Source organism: Oryctolagus cuniculus, chromosome 15 (genome assembly GCF_051225735.1).
Source record: "Oryctolagus cuniculus isolate XC-2025 breed Fujian yellow rabbit chromosome 15, ASM5122573v1, whole genome shotgun sequence".
Lineage (NCBI taxonomy): Eukaryota > Metazoa > Chordata > Mammalia > Lagomorpha > Leporidae > Oryctolagus > Oryctolagus cuniculus.
Window position 1 is genome coordinate 66,782,541 of NC_142881.1, and position 15,768 is coordinate 66,798,308.

At 46.9% G+C, this 15,768-nt stretch overlaps 1 protein-coding gene across 3 annotated transcripts in view; it reads left to right on the forward strand.

Annotated features, from left to right (window-relative positions):
• The window catches only part of LRMDA (leucine rich melanocyte differentiation associated), a 1,125,029-nt gene that overhangs the window by 608,878 nt on the left and 500,383 nt on the right, over window positions 1–15,768 (forward strand). The window contains exon 3 of one of the 3 annotated variants that reach the window (XM_070057892.2): window positions 15,011–15,137. The exons of the other annotated variants lie outside the window; for them this stretch is intronic. Within the exon in view, the coding sequence (XP_069913993.1) occupies window positions 15,011–15,137 (127 nt within the window). The remainder of the gene's footprint in view (window positions 1–15,010; window positions 15,138–15,768) is intronic. 3 annotated transcript variants of the gene reach the window in all.

Consider the following 15,768-nt stretch of genomic DNA (forward strand, 5'->3'; position numbering starts at 1 on the left):
AAGATAGAATAGATCATCTCCCCCAGCCCTGTGTTTAGCATACATGAGAAGCCACGGTCATTTACCTGTGGGCACAGTCAGAGTTTTTTCTAGAGCTCAATACAGATCTGTTTTCTCCCGTCTGCCTCTCTGGTTATCTGATTGCTGCTGTTGGCACTGTGGTATTTTCACAAGCAAAGTGTTGTCCTGATGGAGAATATCTTGTCACCCACTGACTGAAGCTAAACACAGATGTAGAGCCAGGGGACCGAAATCAGAGAAGAAACACAGAAATTGGCCATCGGCTGTGGGCCCAGTGTGCTCGGATGTGCAGAAGCATCATGCATGGCAGGAGTCTTTAGTTGAGAGGTTCTTGCGTCATTTTCTAGAAGCGTGGAGCCTGTTAAGCCTCACTAGTCCTCAGGTTCCTTGTGGGCTGGAAGGAAACTCATCTACCCTAGGCCAGCATCAGGGATGCCAGTAATATTTGCTGAAGAAGCAATAAATAATTGAATTACCTGGCCAGCCTTTGCTCATTACGGTACCTTCCTATTCTTCTCTGCCATTTAGTCTTGGTGCCCTGCATGCCTCTACATGATGCCACGTACATATAGGCATTTTGATGACTTTTACACAGGTACATCAATAAGATTATGAAAATGAAATTTAAAGATGGATTTATTTAGATGCAAAAATTTAAAATAATGCATTCTCAGATCCTTGAAAAGGTAAAGAAAAAATGTGTATTGTAAAAATAAAAACTGTTTATGGATTTCAAAAATGTTTGTACCCACTTATAAACTGATCTTTCAATGTCATTCTTCCATGAACCTTTCAAAGTATTCTCCATTCCTAAAATGGAACCAGACTTTGTTCTTCTGTTTACTTGGCTAAAATACTGAATGGAAGAACCATTGATGTCCACCTTTGTGGACATCTCAGTCTCTCTGGTCTCTCCAAGTTGCTTTCCTTTTCCTTCTTCAATCTTCTTCTTCTTTTTTTTTTAAGAATTAATTTTATTAAAACCAGTCAAATTAAAGCTGCCTCTGTCCAGGGCATCTCAAGGTCCGTTCATTATGGTTTCTTATCTTGGCAGGCGATCGGCACAGCAAGGCAGCTTGGCCATTATGCACATACAAAGCCCATCACTTCTCGACCAATGGTCAATTCATCAAACATTTATCTTTTGCCCTCTGAGCAGTGTGTCACTTTGCTGTCACTTCTTAGTTTGGGTTGCTATGAAAGATGAAATAAAGTGGGATTTTTTTTTCTCCCCCAACTTCCCCACCTCCCAGGTCTTTTTGTAAAATAAAGTTTCATGTTTGAGGCCTGAAATACACCCTATCCTTCAGCCTCTTATCTTTTTGGCCAAAGATTGAGGATGACCTGCTACACTTAGGCAGAATTTCTTACCAGAAGGCAGAATGGTTAAGATGATGATGAGGCTTCAGTAATAGAGTTTTTCTCCTGCAACCCATCTTGAAGCATAAGGAACAGACCTCCAAATTAGAGCAGCTTTTTCCAGTTTACGAAGGCCTAAAGTAAGATCCAGATGTGGAGATTCAACTGAAATGTTACAGCAAAGTGGTGACCAAGGAGGACAAAAGTCAGGTTCCAGGTTGTTCTTGAGACAGGGATCGTCCTAAGCTGCCATCGCCCTGTGTTGCCAGGTGATTCTGGACACAGTCGTGTGTTGCTTAATGACAGGGATGTGGTCTTGGAAATGATTGTCAGATGGTTTTGTCACTGTATGTTTCCACAAACCTAGATTGCACGAGTCACTCACCTGATGTGACCTTTTGAAATGTTCAGCAGACACCATGAACAGAGCATGTATGGGGCTGTATGTGTCATGCATTCTTTCACAGTAAATTTTCATATATATAGAAGAGGTGTACTCTAAAATAATGATAAAATACGGTGCAATAAATATATAGAACAGTTACACAGTCATTTATCATTATCAAATATTGTGCATTGTACACACTGTTATACTTCTATGTGACTGGCTCCACAGGGGATTTTTACACTAGCGTCACCACACATGTGTGAAATTCACTAACTGATGTCAGGACAGCTCCGGTGTCATAGGAATTTTTCAGCTCCTCTACAGTCTTCTAGGACCTTTGTGATACGTGAGCTAGCTTCACAAAGTTCATGGAAAATGGAATTAAAAGGTAAATGTATTTGTTGTGAAGAGTTTTTGAAATCAATGAAGGATCTTCAAAAAGCTCATGGGAATGTGTGTATTATGAAAAGACTACATGGATTTTACAAGTGTGTGCACCAAAATCAACATATTCCAATTCTATTTTTCCATGCACTTTCTGAAGTTCCCTCATGTATGGTTCATTGTTGATTGAAACATTGATACATGCTACATGACTTTATGTATTAATATTTCATTTGGAGGCTTAGCTTTCTTTTTTGAAGTAATTTCTTTCTATGAAAATAGAAAAAAACATTCTTATTTTTTAAAAATAGTCTTTTAGCAAACAGCCATCATCTTACCTGGGTTTGTTTTTAGATACAGTATCTCACATGAGCCCCAAGCTGTTGTCTGCAGGGTGTATGGATCTGGGGTTTTTATGTCAGTGTCATAGTTGAGAAAATTAATCTTTCTGAATGTTATCTTTCCTAGATCTTGTACCACCTCCAGGACTTGAAAACAGAGCTCAAGCCCCCAGACTCACTGGTGCTATTTTGTTTGTTTGCTTACCGTGTTTGTGTTGGACCTTCCTGACTGGACAAGATCGTCTCCATCAGAATACCATTTGCCCGGGTGAAAACACCACAATGGTGTTCTTCTGCCAGGAACAGTAATTGGATAACCAGACAGACAGACAAGGAGGAGCAACTTTTGGTTTAGTTCAGGAAATCTCTTGTTTATCTCACTGCTTGCAGGCAAACCTTTGTGTTCTCTCGGTGGCCAGTGTTATTCAGTGTTGTGCTCAGGGCCCAGAATGTACCATTATTTGAAATAGAAAGCAAACCTCATGGAGTTGTTGAGAGGCTTTGCAAAGCACAGAGCCAGAGCTGTTTGAGAAGAAAATGGCTCCAATAGCAAGCTGCTTTTAGAGGGCCCCGTATCTCCCAGGGCCTTCTTTGCTGCAGAAGATATAAAGCTATCTTGTAGTCTGTGACCGAAAACATGTTTTCACCTTTTCCAGCCAACTAGGACCTCACAGAATCAGCAGCTGGCACATTTTTGCCACTGGCCTGCTTCCATTCCAGGGGGTCCTGTCCATAGAGCTGGTTTGGGGGCAAGTATTTGATTAGGGCCCCTATGGGTTCTTAGGGTCTTGAGGCCCAGCCATGTACATGTCTCCTTTTCTGGTTGGTTTGCAATGAGTAGACGCCATCTGTTGAATTAAAAATTCCCTTTCTGCAGAGTGGTGAAAGGCTTATGTGGAAGAGACACTGTTATCTTTCAAGCAAACAGTTCGCAGGGTTGAAGAGCAGTGTTCTTGGCCCAACATGTGTTTGCCCAGTGGCTGTGGGCGCTTTCCCCCAGCGGGCGCTGCAGTCCAGCCCGTGGCGACGTGCACACATACCGCGGCTGCGGCACACCGTGTCCGCTCCCTTCCATCTCCCTAGCAAAAGAAAACCTCCATTTATAGAACCCGCCAAACAAACTCACTCTTTAGACTCTTAAAAACAAACAAGATCCTGAGGCCACAGGCTCCTTGCGTGCATGTGTGGTTTTGTAGAATCTCAAGCCGTGAATCAAAATAATTTTAGAGACATAGTTGAAGCTTGGGCCCAAACCCTGTCACCAGGGATTGGGGGAAATGCAGAAAAGATTCTCTGAGAGAAGGAAGAACAGCCCAGACGGGCAGAACAATGGGAATAAGACAAGACAGGTGTCGTTCATCTCTAATGTTCATGGAGAGGGTGCCTGCTTTCTTACCCTTGCATCAAGGACTTGGCTAGAACACAAAGGACAGACAGACAGACAGACGTGGGAAGGGTGGGCCAGACTGCTACCGTCCTCATGTCTTTCCTCTCAACTTCTGGAGCCATCATCCTCGTGAGGCACCACAGAACGTTCTCGTGTATGAATCCTCCTTATTTCAAATCCAACTTTTTTCCCTCCATCAGTTGCCCATCTTTTGTCTCCCCTGATTCAGGGGATCACAGAGTAGCCGTCACCGTGGAAGTAGGTCTCACGTGCGTGCCTTTTGGCATTCAGTAAGTTCAGTCAGCTTTTTGGATTATTGATTTCTGGAATGCCAAGATCAAGTTATGTCTTCTTCATGTTTCTTCCCCAGTAACTATAAAGTGTAAGTAGACTGAGTGTCTGATCTGTGGTTTACAGGCTGTAAGAGACCAGTGTGAGGAGTGCATTTTTATTATGGAGATGCCCTCCTGGTCAGAAGAATGTTGGAAAGGACTTGTCCAGTCCCAGCTACAGATAGGAACGAGGTGCAGAGTGTAGTGTGTGGGGAACGGCAGAGCTAGAAGTCTCTGCCGCCTTCTTCCTGACTCCTAAGAGACCCTTTGGAACGGTAGAAGTGACCCTCGGAAGCCATTTTAAACTGTAACTATATGGCTTTCCAGGCAGATAACCATAGTACTTGGATGGAATATTAGAGATCACCAAATGTAATCTGCTCTATGTAGAAATTCTCTCTTTGATCAATTATGTGTGGTGACTCAGAAGGCAGTTCAATCCCTGGGTGAAGAGCTCCTCTAATTTTACAAGTGTGTGTCTTTTTCTCTCCCCTCCCCTCCCTTCCCCTCGCCTCCCCTCGCCTCCCCTTCCCTTCTTTCCTGCTTTCTTTCTTTTTTTCTTTTTTAGAAATCTGCTTCAAGATGTCTTCTCCCAACTCAGAATTTCTAAGTTGTTTCGGATTCTGTCTTCTGGAATCCCGTCATAGGTTTAGTGCTTCAGAATGACTGAGCTTTCTCTGCTCCAGATAGGCAACCTCTTTGGTCTTCAGTCGCTCACACGCTTCACTGCCCAGCTGTTCTCCTTAGGTGTGTTTCTCTTTGAGTCTGGCACGTGGAATTAGAACAGAGCTCCAGGTGCAGTTACTTAGAAGGCTGTCGAGTTACAGAGTGGATTCAGGTCATGTTAGCCTCTGTGGTGGTAGCCCCTGTCTGGCAATCGCCCTGGTACCCTCTTCACCACAAACCTCTCCATCTTGTGGTTGGGGAGTTGTATTGTTTTATTGAAATGTATTGTTGACTAAATTTCCTGACTGTGATCTTCTTTCTTGTGGTAGAAGATGTAGTATCTAGAGAAAACTGTAAAAAAACAAACAAAAAAACTTGAACCCATTACCTAGGCATTAATGGTGTGTATGGAACTGGGATATATGTACATGTGTATGTGTATGTATGTGTGTATATGTATCATTGGTATACATTAAAGTTGTTTTTGAGTGCAGAATTGTCAAAGTCTCTCCTTACAAGATTATATACTAACAACAGTTTATAAACTAGAAATAGGGGTGGGGAACCTTTTTATTGCAAGGGCCATTTGGACTCCAAACAAAATTATCAGCTTAAAATTAGCTTGCTGTTGATTTGTTGAATTTTGAGTCTCACCTGTACATGCCTTGGCAGAGCCAGACCAAATGCTTTCATGGGCCATTGTTGGCTTCTGATTGGACATTTCCCACCCCTGATGTTAGAGAAAGTAGCAAAGACTAATTTGATGACTGTTAGGCATCAACATGGAAGAAAATGCCCAGAACAATAGGGCACAAGTTAAAATGTGTGTGGAGAGAAGAAAGGTACATATGTATGACTTAATCTCCATGTATGAGGTCCTGGTGTGTATACCATAGTGTATTCTAAATTAATTCTAGGTACTTAAATAGAGAACGTGAGAATTTTGCTGGCTCATGAGATAACTATATACAGTAGTGTTTTCAGTTGTTGCCTGGTATTTCATTTTACGGATGCTGGGTTTATTTGATCACTTCTCTGTAACTGGACATTTAGGCTTTTCTGCCACATTATCATGAATACTACTGTAGTGAATATACTTACACTTAAATTCTTTCATATCTTTTATATTTACTGAATGATTGATTGGAGTTAGAATTACTTATGAACAGGTAGACTTTTAAGTCTTTAAATATAAAGATCCATCCAGAAAGCTTCAAACAATTGTATGCCCCCATTAGTCTTGTTTCAGTCTTGAACTTTTGACAAAACTATGTTAAAATGGAGGAAAACAGTATGACTAACTGATTTGAATATTCTAGATTCTCATGGAAGCTGCAAATGACAGCACATTTCCATTACTGATGAATTTTCTTTCTTTTTTTTTTTTTTTGACAGGCAGAGTGGACAGTGAGAGAGAGAGAGACCCTCCAATGGCCGCTGCGGCCAGCGCGCTGTGGCCAGCGCACCGTGCTGATCCAATGGCGGGAGCCAGGTACTTCTCCTGGTCTCCCATGGAGTGCAGGGCCCAAGCACCTGGGCCATCCTCCACTGCACTCCCTGGCCACAGCAGAGAGCTGGCCTGGAAGAGGGGCAACTGGGACAGAATCTGGCGCCCTGACCGGGACTAGAACCCAGTGTGCCGGCACCACAAGGTGGAGGATTAGCCTAGTGAGCTGAGGCGCCGACCACTGATGAATTTTCTTATGAATTTCCTGTCCACGTTTTTCCACCATTTTTCCTTCAAGACTTCAGCTTTTCCGGAATGCTCTACAAAAGCCCTTCCCATGTTGTATTGTGCATTAGACTGTTAGAGAGTTTGCAAATATTTTCTCAATTTTTATTTGCCTTTGGATTTTCTTAAGTTGGTCTTTCTGGTTAGTTGAACTTTATCCTTACATCTTTATCTTAGACGTTGTGAACTTTGATCTCATTGCCTGAAAATGTTGGTTGATTCCAACAGGGCCATATTGGACCCTCCTGTGTCTTTCTCAGTGTCCTTCTAGGGCCCCAGCTTTCATAAATGTAACGGACACCTCGTTAATAAGTCATTTTGGCAAAAGTCTAGGACCAGAGTCCCTAGAAGTCTGCCTTCGAGCAGCCAGAGCCATTCATCAGTTTTCTTCCGTTCTGCCTCTGAGCCAGTGATGACTCTATCTAAAGTTGTCAGCTTCTAGCCTATTTTTGCCTTCCTGTCACAAGGACATCCTCAGAAGCTTATTCAAAGCCATTTTGAATTCTGGATACAATATATTTCTTCTCTCCTCCTAGTCAAGCGTCTCCATTAACGGCTCTTTTCACAGAGCTTGTCATTAGTGTGCAGAAGCTGCTGTTTGAGAGCCTGTGATGTATTACATGTCTACCTCATTCCACAAAGTGTTTGGATTAGTGAATCAGAAATAATAAAACAAAAGAATCAATATATAGATAAATATCAAGGCTGTAGAAAATTATAAGCCATGACAATGAAGTTAGGAAGCAGATACAGAGATCATGAGGTTTTACATTTTTAAGACTGGATCACAATTTAGCTTTGAGCTTCCTGGTGGTAAAAGCAAAAAGGATAACATTATCAGGTACATTAATTCACTTTGTCCTAAGGCAGGAAAACCCCAGATCCTCAGAGTTATTATCTAATTAGAATTCACTATGTGTAAATTTATAAATTCACCAGTTCAAGTATCAGGAACTTTACGTATTTCTGGGTTTCTGGCACCGTACTCATGCTCCGTAATTCTTCATGTATTATATTTCAAAGATTCCCTAGGTGTCCTCAGGTATGGTATTTGAAGGCTTCAGACTGAAGTAACTACCTTAATTGTTTTGAGTAGTTTTGGATTCAGATCTCTTACATCAGTGTTGAATTTTATTCTCTGCAGCTCAGGGATTTTCTACCATGATGGGGGCCCAGTAGGACTTTGGAGTTAACTTTGATCCCATGTGATGCACTTGATGTCAGTGTCTGTTCTGTCTTACACAGCTCAGAGTCCTTTCTCTGCTCTTATATTTCATTCATTCATTCATTCATTTAGTTGAATGAGTTACAGAGAGAAAGAGGGAGAGACAGAAAGAAAGATATCATCCATCTGCTGGTTCACTCCCCAAATGGCCAGGATGACCAGGGCTGGGCCAGATAGAAGCCAGGATCCAAGAGCTTCATCTGGGTCTCCTGCGTGAGTACAGGAGCCCAAGCACTTGGGCCATTTTCCACTTCTTTCCCAGGTACATTAGCAAGGAACCAGATCAGAAGAGGAGCAGTTAGGACTTGAACCAGTGCACATATGGGATTCTGGTGCTGCAGGCCACGGCTTTACTTGCTATGCCACAGTGCCAGCAACAAGCTTTTCTATTTCCTTCTTTTTTTTAGATTTATTTATTTATTTGAGAGGTAGAGTTACAGGTAGAGAGAGGGAAAGACAGAGTGAAAAGTCTTCTATCTGTTGGTTCACTCCTCAAGTAGTCTAAACTGCCAGAGCTAAGCTGATCCAAAACCGGAAGCCAAGAGCTTCTTCGGGGTCTCTCATGCAGGTGCAGGGGCCCAAGCATTTGGGCCATTTTCTACTGCTGTCCCAGGGCACTAACAGAGAGCTGAATTGGAAGAGGAGCAGCTGGGACATGAACCGGCGCCCATATGTGATGTTGGCACTGCAAACAGAAGCTTATCCTACTATTCCACAGTGCCATCCCTGCTCTTCTGTTTCTTAAAGAAATTTCTATCCCCATATTGATAAACTTACAGTGTGAACTAAATCTTATATATACATATATATACATATATATATACATATTATATGCTGAATAGCAGAAAAATACATAGAGCCAATGAGCCAATTAAATAGTCTGCCTATCTGTTCACCCAGCCATTTAAATAGGACATGAAAAGAGGTTTTTTTTTTTTTATTTGACAGAGTTATAGACAGTGAGAGAGACAGAGAGAAAGGTCTTCCCTCCATTGATTCACTCCCCAAATGGCTGTCACGGCTGGTGCTGTGCCAACCGAAGCCAGAGCCAGGTGCTTCTTCCTGGTCTCGCATGTGGGTACAGGGCCCAAGCACTTGGGCCATCCTCTACTGCCTTCCTGGGCCACAGCAGAGAGCTGGACTGGAAGAGGAGCAACTGGGACTAGAACCTGGTGTCCATATAGGGTGCCAGTGCCACAGACGGAGGATTAACCAAGTGAGCCATGGCGCCGGCCCCATGAAAAGGGTTTTATGGCAGGAAGAAGTAGTACTTCTTATAGGCCAAGCGAGTAGACTGTCCACTGGACTGTTTTCTGGACATGAGCAGCCACATCTTTCTCCCTTCACTTTTCCCAGTTAGCACTGTGTTTCCTGGTATGGCCTGTCTTGTCCTGGTGACATTGGTTGTGTCCTCTGGGGGAAGTTACTGTGTACCAGACACTAGACTTGGTGTGTGGGATGGGCAGGGGAACAAGAAAAGATTACCCTTTCTGCTCTATTTAGTTAGCAACACAGTGGCCAATCAGATGGCCCATGACTGGAGCAGGGTTCCTGGTGGCTCTAAGCTGTCCTGAGCATTGACCACTTAGTTGCTGCCTAGTGAAGAGGTCTGAGCAGGGGTGTGGGTTGCTACAGGGTGTAGCTGAGTAACAGGGAGGGTGGGTACTCAGAGCTGTAGTTGTTTAGGAACGGGTAAGGAGGTATTTTAATAAGTAATTGTTTTAAAAATGTTTTACTTACCTTGTTTATTAAAGAGACAGACAGAAACCCCCCATCCACTGGTTCCGCCCCTCGCCCCCAATTGTCTGCAATGGTCAGGCCTGAGCCAGGTCAAAGCCATGAGCTGGAGACTCAGTCCAGGTGTCTCGTATGGGTAGCAGGGACCAATTCATTGGAATGTTACCTGCTGCCTCCTGGCATGCACTTTAGTAGGAAGCTGGAATAGGGGTTGGAGTTGAGATTCAAACCCATGCACCCTGATAGGGTATGTATGCAACCCAAGGAGTATCTTAATCGCTAAGCCAGACTCCCACCTTGTTTATATTTTAATAGCTAGTGCTGGTGTACAAGTGCAGACTTGCTGAACGGCTGTCCTTTCTGTTCTCGGATGACTAAGCTCAGTACACATATGGGGGAGGCCCTAGGCATTCTGGTCTTTGCAGAAAAGTTGGTCTTCTAGCCCTTGGCTGGTGCCCTGAGTCCACTCTCTGTCCTGCCCTTGGGAGTCTCTTGGCTGGTTTTCCACTGCCAGGCTCATGGCTAGAGAGTGGTTGGTTTCCAAGGAGGTGCTGAGCCCTCCGTGTGTGTCTGGCAGCCTTCTTGGCCTGTCAAGGCTGTTCTGAAACTCACATTTGTTGGAAGGCAGAGCAGGCAGATCGCTCAGAGTCCCCTGTGGGACCTCTGCCATGGGGGGTACCAAAGCAGGGAGTAGATCCTCACGAGGTGTAAAATGCATTGTAAGTAATCAAATCCAAAGATTCCACTTGGCTAGGGTTCCCTCACCTGCATGTCCCATTCCTGCCAAACCTCAGATGGCCCCACCCATGCCCCAACACCCAGCACAGCTCTGCTCCCACAGCCAGCGCTGCCTGCCCCAGTGCAGGCCAAGGCGGCCCCATTTGCCACTGAGGGTCTGGGACTTGTTGTGTTGCATTTCCTCCTCCCCCTCCTCCTCCTCCTCCTCCTCCTCTCTTTATTCTCGGTTCTGGAAGGCAAATCACAACTTGCACATACCTAGGCAGCCCCACCACTTCCGTGGAGTCTGAACTTGAGCCTTTCAAAAACCGATCTGAACTCACCTCTGTGTTCCTTCCTGCTCAAAGGGCCCTCTTGGAGAGTAAATAAAAGAGCACTCACTCGGGCCGCCCTTGCAGGTGTGCCCACTGTGACCGATGTGAGTGGCACAGGTTAGGCCCTTTAGGGTTTCCACGGCCTTTCTGTTTTCTCATTTGAAAATGTGGATCAGGATGTCTGGGTAGAAGTAGTTGAGGAATTAGGTAAAATCTTAGTGAATATCATGTTTGCTTGTTTGGTTTGCAAACATCCCAACTTCTGGTACTGTATTTGAGGCCTCACGTGGCTGCACATGTCAGCCATGAGGTCTGTGGGGAACCATCCCTGTGGCCCTCTGCCCATCTGGTGCCACGCCCTCACCCTGGGGTTGTGTGGGAGCCGAAGGAGGAGACGTTTCACTCCTAGCCCAGCTTGTCTCCTCGGGGTTGGAGCAGGGCTCTGCAAGTGTTGCGTGGTGGGTTTTATGGCAAAATGTGCAGACTGGTCTTTTGCTGGGTAAGGGGCCAGGAGGGGTTGCTATACAGAAATTTCTGTGCTCCTAGCCCACCAGCCCTGCCTCATGGTCCTACTACTTCCCTTTTTGGTTAGTGGCCATTTTCAGGGAAAGGATAAAGATGGCTGAGTTTGTGCCCATCCAGGAGCAGAAGGGATTGGATTCCCAGGGGCAGCCCTTTGTAGGGCCCGCTGCCCTGCCCAAGAGCCCCCTCTAGCCCGGGCAAGGCAGCCGCTGCCTGTTTAGTGCCGCTGTTTTTATAAGCTAATGAGGGCAGAGTGTGAGCCACAGGCGATGATGCCGGGATATTAACTGTGACAGGAAGCTTGATCATAATTATCTTAACGAGGATAGGGTTAATTACAGTGGAAACTTAAAAGTTCTCTCTGTTTGAATCCACTGGAGCCCAATGTGTTGTGATGTTTTGTCATTTTGATGTGACTTTGGAGAAGGCACTGGGACTCTCCCTGCAGCCGCAGCCACTCCTGGGGGAGCCCAGGCCCAGCCTTGTGACCAAGGTGGCTGAGCTGGTATCTGGGGGTGAGATCAGGGCCGCCTTCCTGATGGGGAGGCAGGAGGCAGGCAGCCTGCAGAGAGCTGCCCAGGAGCCGGTCGCATTTCCCAAGCCTGTTCTTCCAGCCAGCCCAGGCACGAGGATCTCTGTGAAGCTGGCTGTACCCAGGTCATGGGTGAAGCTCTGTCCTCTGGCTTCTAACATTGCAGTCCCTGCCAAGGGAGCTGGTGAGTGACGCCAGGGTAACTGTTAGCCCTTTGCCGGGGTTCTCCTCTTAGGGTGCAGTTTGCTGTCTACACACCAGGTTATAGCAGACCTTGCAGTCTCGTGATGTTTTTCCTGTCACCACCATTGCCATCTCCTTAAACCACATAGGTCTGAGTGGATCTTATGAGGCTTTCGCCCTGTTATTTCACTGAAGAGCAGGGATCTATTTGCAGGTAGCTGGTATTCTCATGTAGGGTGTGAACTCGAAGATTGACATGAATTATTTCTTTTTCCTACTCCTTCCTGGACCTCAATAACAACAGTAACAGTAATGCTTTTAGGAAATAAACAGTAAAGCCATCTTCCTGGTCTATTTCTTGTCCCCTACTCCAGCCGATTCCTACAAATTCTGCCCCTTGCCTCCGCTGCTCTCTGCCTCCTGGCCCCAGTTCCTCACCTCTGAATCTATCTGATTAAATCACCAAGTCTACATCACATTGCTGACATGACAACAGGGATGTATGAATTAGCAGCTGCTGAGTTAACGTGGTTCCCTTGCACGGAGAAAGGAATATTGAAAGCAGACAGGTGACAGAGGGGTTGGGGCACATCTTCCCACTCTTCTCTGAGGTTTTGCTCTGTGTGGAGCTGGGCAGTGCTCATTCCCGGGTGTGTGTTTGGGGGGGGGGGTCACCTCTCCACGGGTAGTAGGCACTGCCTCCTGTTTGGGATTTTGTCCCACACCACGCTGTGTCATCCTGTTTTCTGCCTCCCCTGAAACACTCTTGGGAGGGACCTTTCTTCTGTTTGCCTACCATTTGCTGGTTCTCAGGATAAGAGTGTAATATTTGCATAACATCACTGGGAACAATGATGTTTGGATGTTGCCTTTGACCAGAGCCCCACTGATGTTGTGCACAAAGGACCTATTAGCCGCCCTATAGGGTTCCCTGTTGGGAGGTGGCCTCAGCTCCTCTTGTGACCCCCATGGAGGAAGTGACTTCAAAGAGTCTGAAGATTCTCCACACACCTCTGTAAGAGAGAACTTGACAGCCTTCATGGAACTCAAAGAGCAGTTTTTTGGTGCAAAAACAAAACAAACAAACAAACAAAAAAACAGTGCATGAGTAGGTTTTGCACATCATGGGTTTTCCATGAACTGTTTGAAGACCCTGCAAAAAAAGTTTGTTCCTCTGCCCACCCACTAAGCCCTCCCTCAAGGTCAGGGTCTCAGGAAAAGTCACTGAATCAAAGGTCGAAGGACAACAAAGGAACCAGCATTTACTAGTCGCTTGTTCATGCTTTTATTTATTCTCCATGAGGCCCTGTGAACAGGAAGCAGCACAGAACAAATCAGTTCAGATCGGTTTTTGAAAGGCTTAAGTTCAGACTCCACAGAAGTGGTGGGGCTGGGGTGAAGGCCCAAACCTTGCTGCCCAGGTATGTGCAAGTTGTGATTTGCCTTCCAGAACTGAGAAGAAGGGGGGGGGGGACGGGGAGGAAATGCAATATGAGGAGCCCAAGACTCTCAGTGGCAAATGGGGTTGCCTTGTCCTCCTGCACTGGGGCAGGCAGCACTGGCTGTGGGAGCAGGGCTGTTCTGGGTATCGGGGCACGGGTGGGGCCACCTGAGGTCTGGCTGTAATGGGTTGTGCAGGCGGAGGAACCCTCGGCCCAGTGGAATCTGTGGATTTGATTACTTGCAATGCATTTTACAGCTTGGAGAATCAACTCCATATTTTGGAGCTCCCATGGCAGAGGTCCCACAAGGGAGCTGCGGGTGCCTTGTGGAAGCTCTGGCCCTAGGGCTCACACTCACGCTAGATGTGCACACCCTGCGCCATGAGCACATGGCGCTGGAACACAAGCGCTGTCCATAAATGGATAAATAGCGTGGCCGACTCTCCCTGATTCGTCACATTTTATAGGGATCCCGGGCAAGTCCTCCCTCCGGTCGGCACCGTAGCTCAGCTGTCAGCCTGTGCAAGCTCAGCACATCTCTTGGGTCTGGCAGGTGCAGGAGCTGGGAGTCTGTGTCTCTGCGCAAGTGCCTCGACCTGGCGCCTGGCTTTAATTAACGTCTGTGTGCACCCGCGCAGGCACTTGTGCACCACTGCCCAGTCGCCGCAACACCCCGGAGAGCCCATAAAATTAAGAGTTCACTTTCAGCTCCATGCATAAACAACGCTATTTTCTTCCTTTCTAATACATACATATTTTTTGCCCCCTGAGCTGGGGACTTAATCCTTTCAGATGCCTTTTTATTTACCGGCTCAACATCTCTTCTGCTGCAGTCAACACTTTTTTTTTTTTTTTCAAAAAATAAAGTGAGAAATCCACTTTCCATAAATTAAAACGAAACTTCAAGCCAGGAGCTTTGAAGACCCAACACCCCCAAACACCCCAGCCCACCAGACCTCCCTCCCTCGCCCCTAAACAAAAAAACAAATAAAAATCAAGAGAGGCAAAGCGTTCTCAGACTGATTATGTAATTCCACAGCTGCCTTGCCTTTTGGGGCAGCCACGGGGAAACTGGGTAGAAGCAAATTAAGTGATTAGTAAAGAAAAAAGGCAGAGAGAGGGGGAGGAGAGAGAGTCAGAGGATGTGAAAGGAGAGGGAGGGAGGGAGGGTTGGGGGAGGCGGCCAGTTCGTTTCCCCTCCGCGTGTGCAGGGGAGAACCGCTAAGAAATGATACTTGAAGTTATATTTATTATTGTAAGAGGGGTATGATATTTCTGGGCAGAAATGATGGATGACAACTTAAATTTGTGTCCAGGGAATGAAGGTGAATGGTGACAGAGTTATTTATCTTGGGAATGGAGGTTAGGGTCAGCCCAGGCTGGGTGCCTGAAGGCACAAGACATTGACAAATTTATCCTGCAGGCCGTATCTGAAGCCCTTTGTTTTGGATCCTGGCTACTCACTAAGTGACCCTCATCCTTCATGTCGGCAAGGCGTGAAGGATGCCGAGGGTGCCAGCGGCCCCTTCTCCCCCGCCGCCCCCGCCCCGGCTCCCGCTCCTAATTCTTGTCATTCACTTTGCTGACAGGCACCAAGCCCAGACTATTCCCAGTCCTGAAAGGGAAGGTTAAAATATTTATTTCGGCTCATAATGGCCTCCCTGATTTAGTGCGGGATCATTTTTCCTGTTGCCTTTGTCACCGCAGGTCACTGGGAGGACTGAGCGCCTTCGGGAGCCTGGAGGAGCTCATCTTGGACAACAACCTGCTCGGGGACGACCTCGTGTTGCCAGGGTTACCGCGGCTCCACACCTTAACCCTCAACAAGAACCGAATATCCTTTGCCCGCCGCTCCCCGCCGCCGGGGCCCGCGGGGACCCTCGCCCGCCCCGGCCCCCGCCGATACCTGCGGAACCTCGCAGGGGGCTCCCGTGTCCTCCCCGCGGGAGCGTGCGACACAGGGTCCGCGGGCAGACAAAGCAGTCTGTCTGCTGGCACTCGGGACACTTCAGAGTAATTTATTACAGGTCATTCATAAATGAAATGCACCATTATATCTTCCTGTTGCCCCGTTTTAGTGCGGAGATCTAAGTTATGGCTGTGAAGAAATCTTTTTAATAGATAAAAATAGAGAAAGAAAATAATGTCAGCGCTGCGGGGGCGGGCGGCGAGGCCGCCTCGGCTTGCTTGGGCTCGCGTGGCAGGGCGACCTCTGGTGGGAAGCAGAGGGCAGCGCCGCTCCGGGAACGGCCTCCTCCGAGGGTTCTGGAACGCGCGGGTGCAGGCCTGGGCGAGCGCGCGGGGCGCTGGCCGCGAGAGGACGGAGGGCAAGGGCCGGCCGGGAGAGAGCTGCGCGCCTCCGCCCGCGGCCGCCCTGTCCGGGGAGGCGGGGTGTCCCCTTGTGGCTGGTAGTGACCAAGGCCTGGGACAGCCCCGGCGGGTCAGCCGTCAGGCCCACTGCTAGG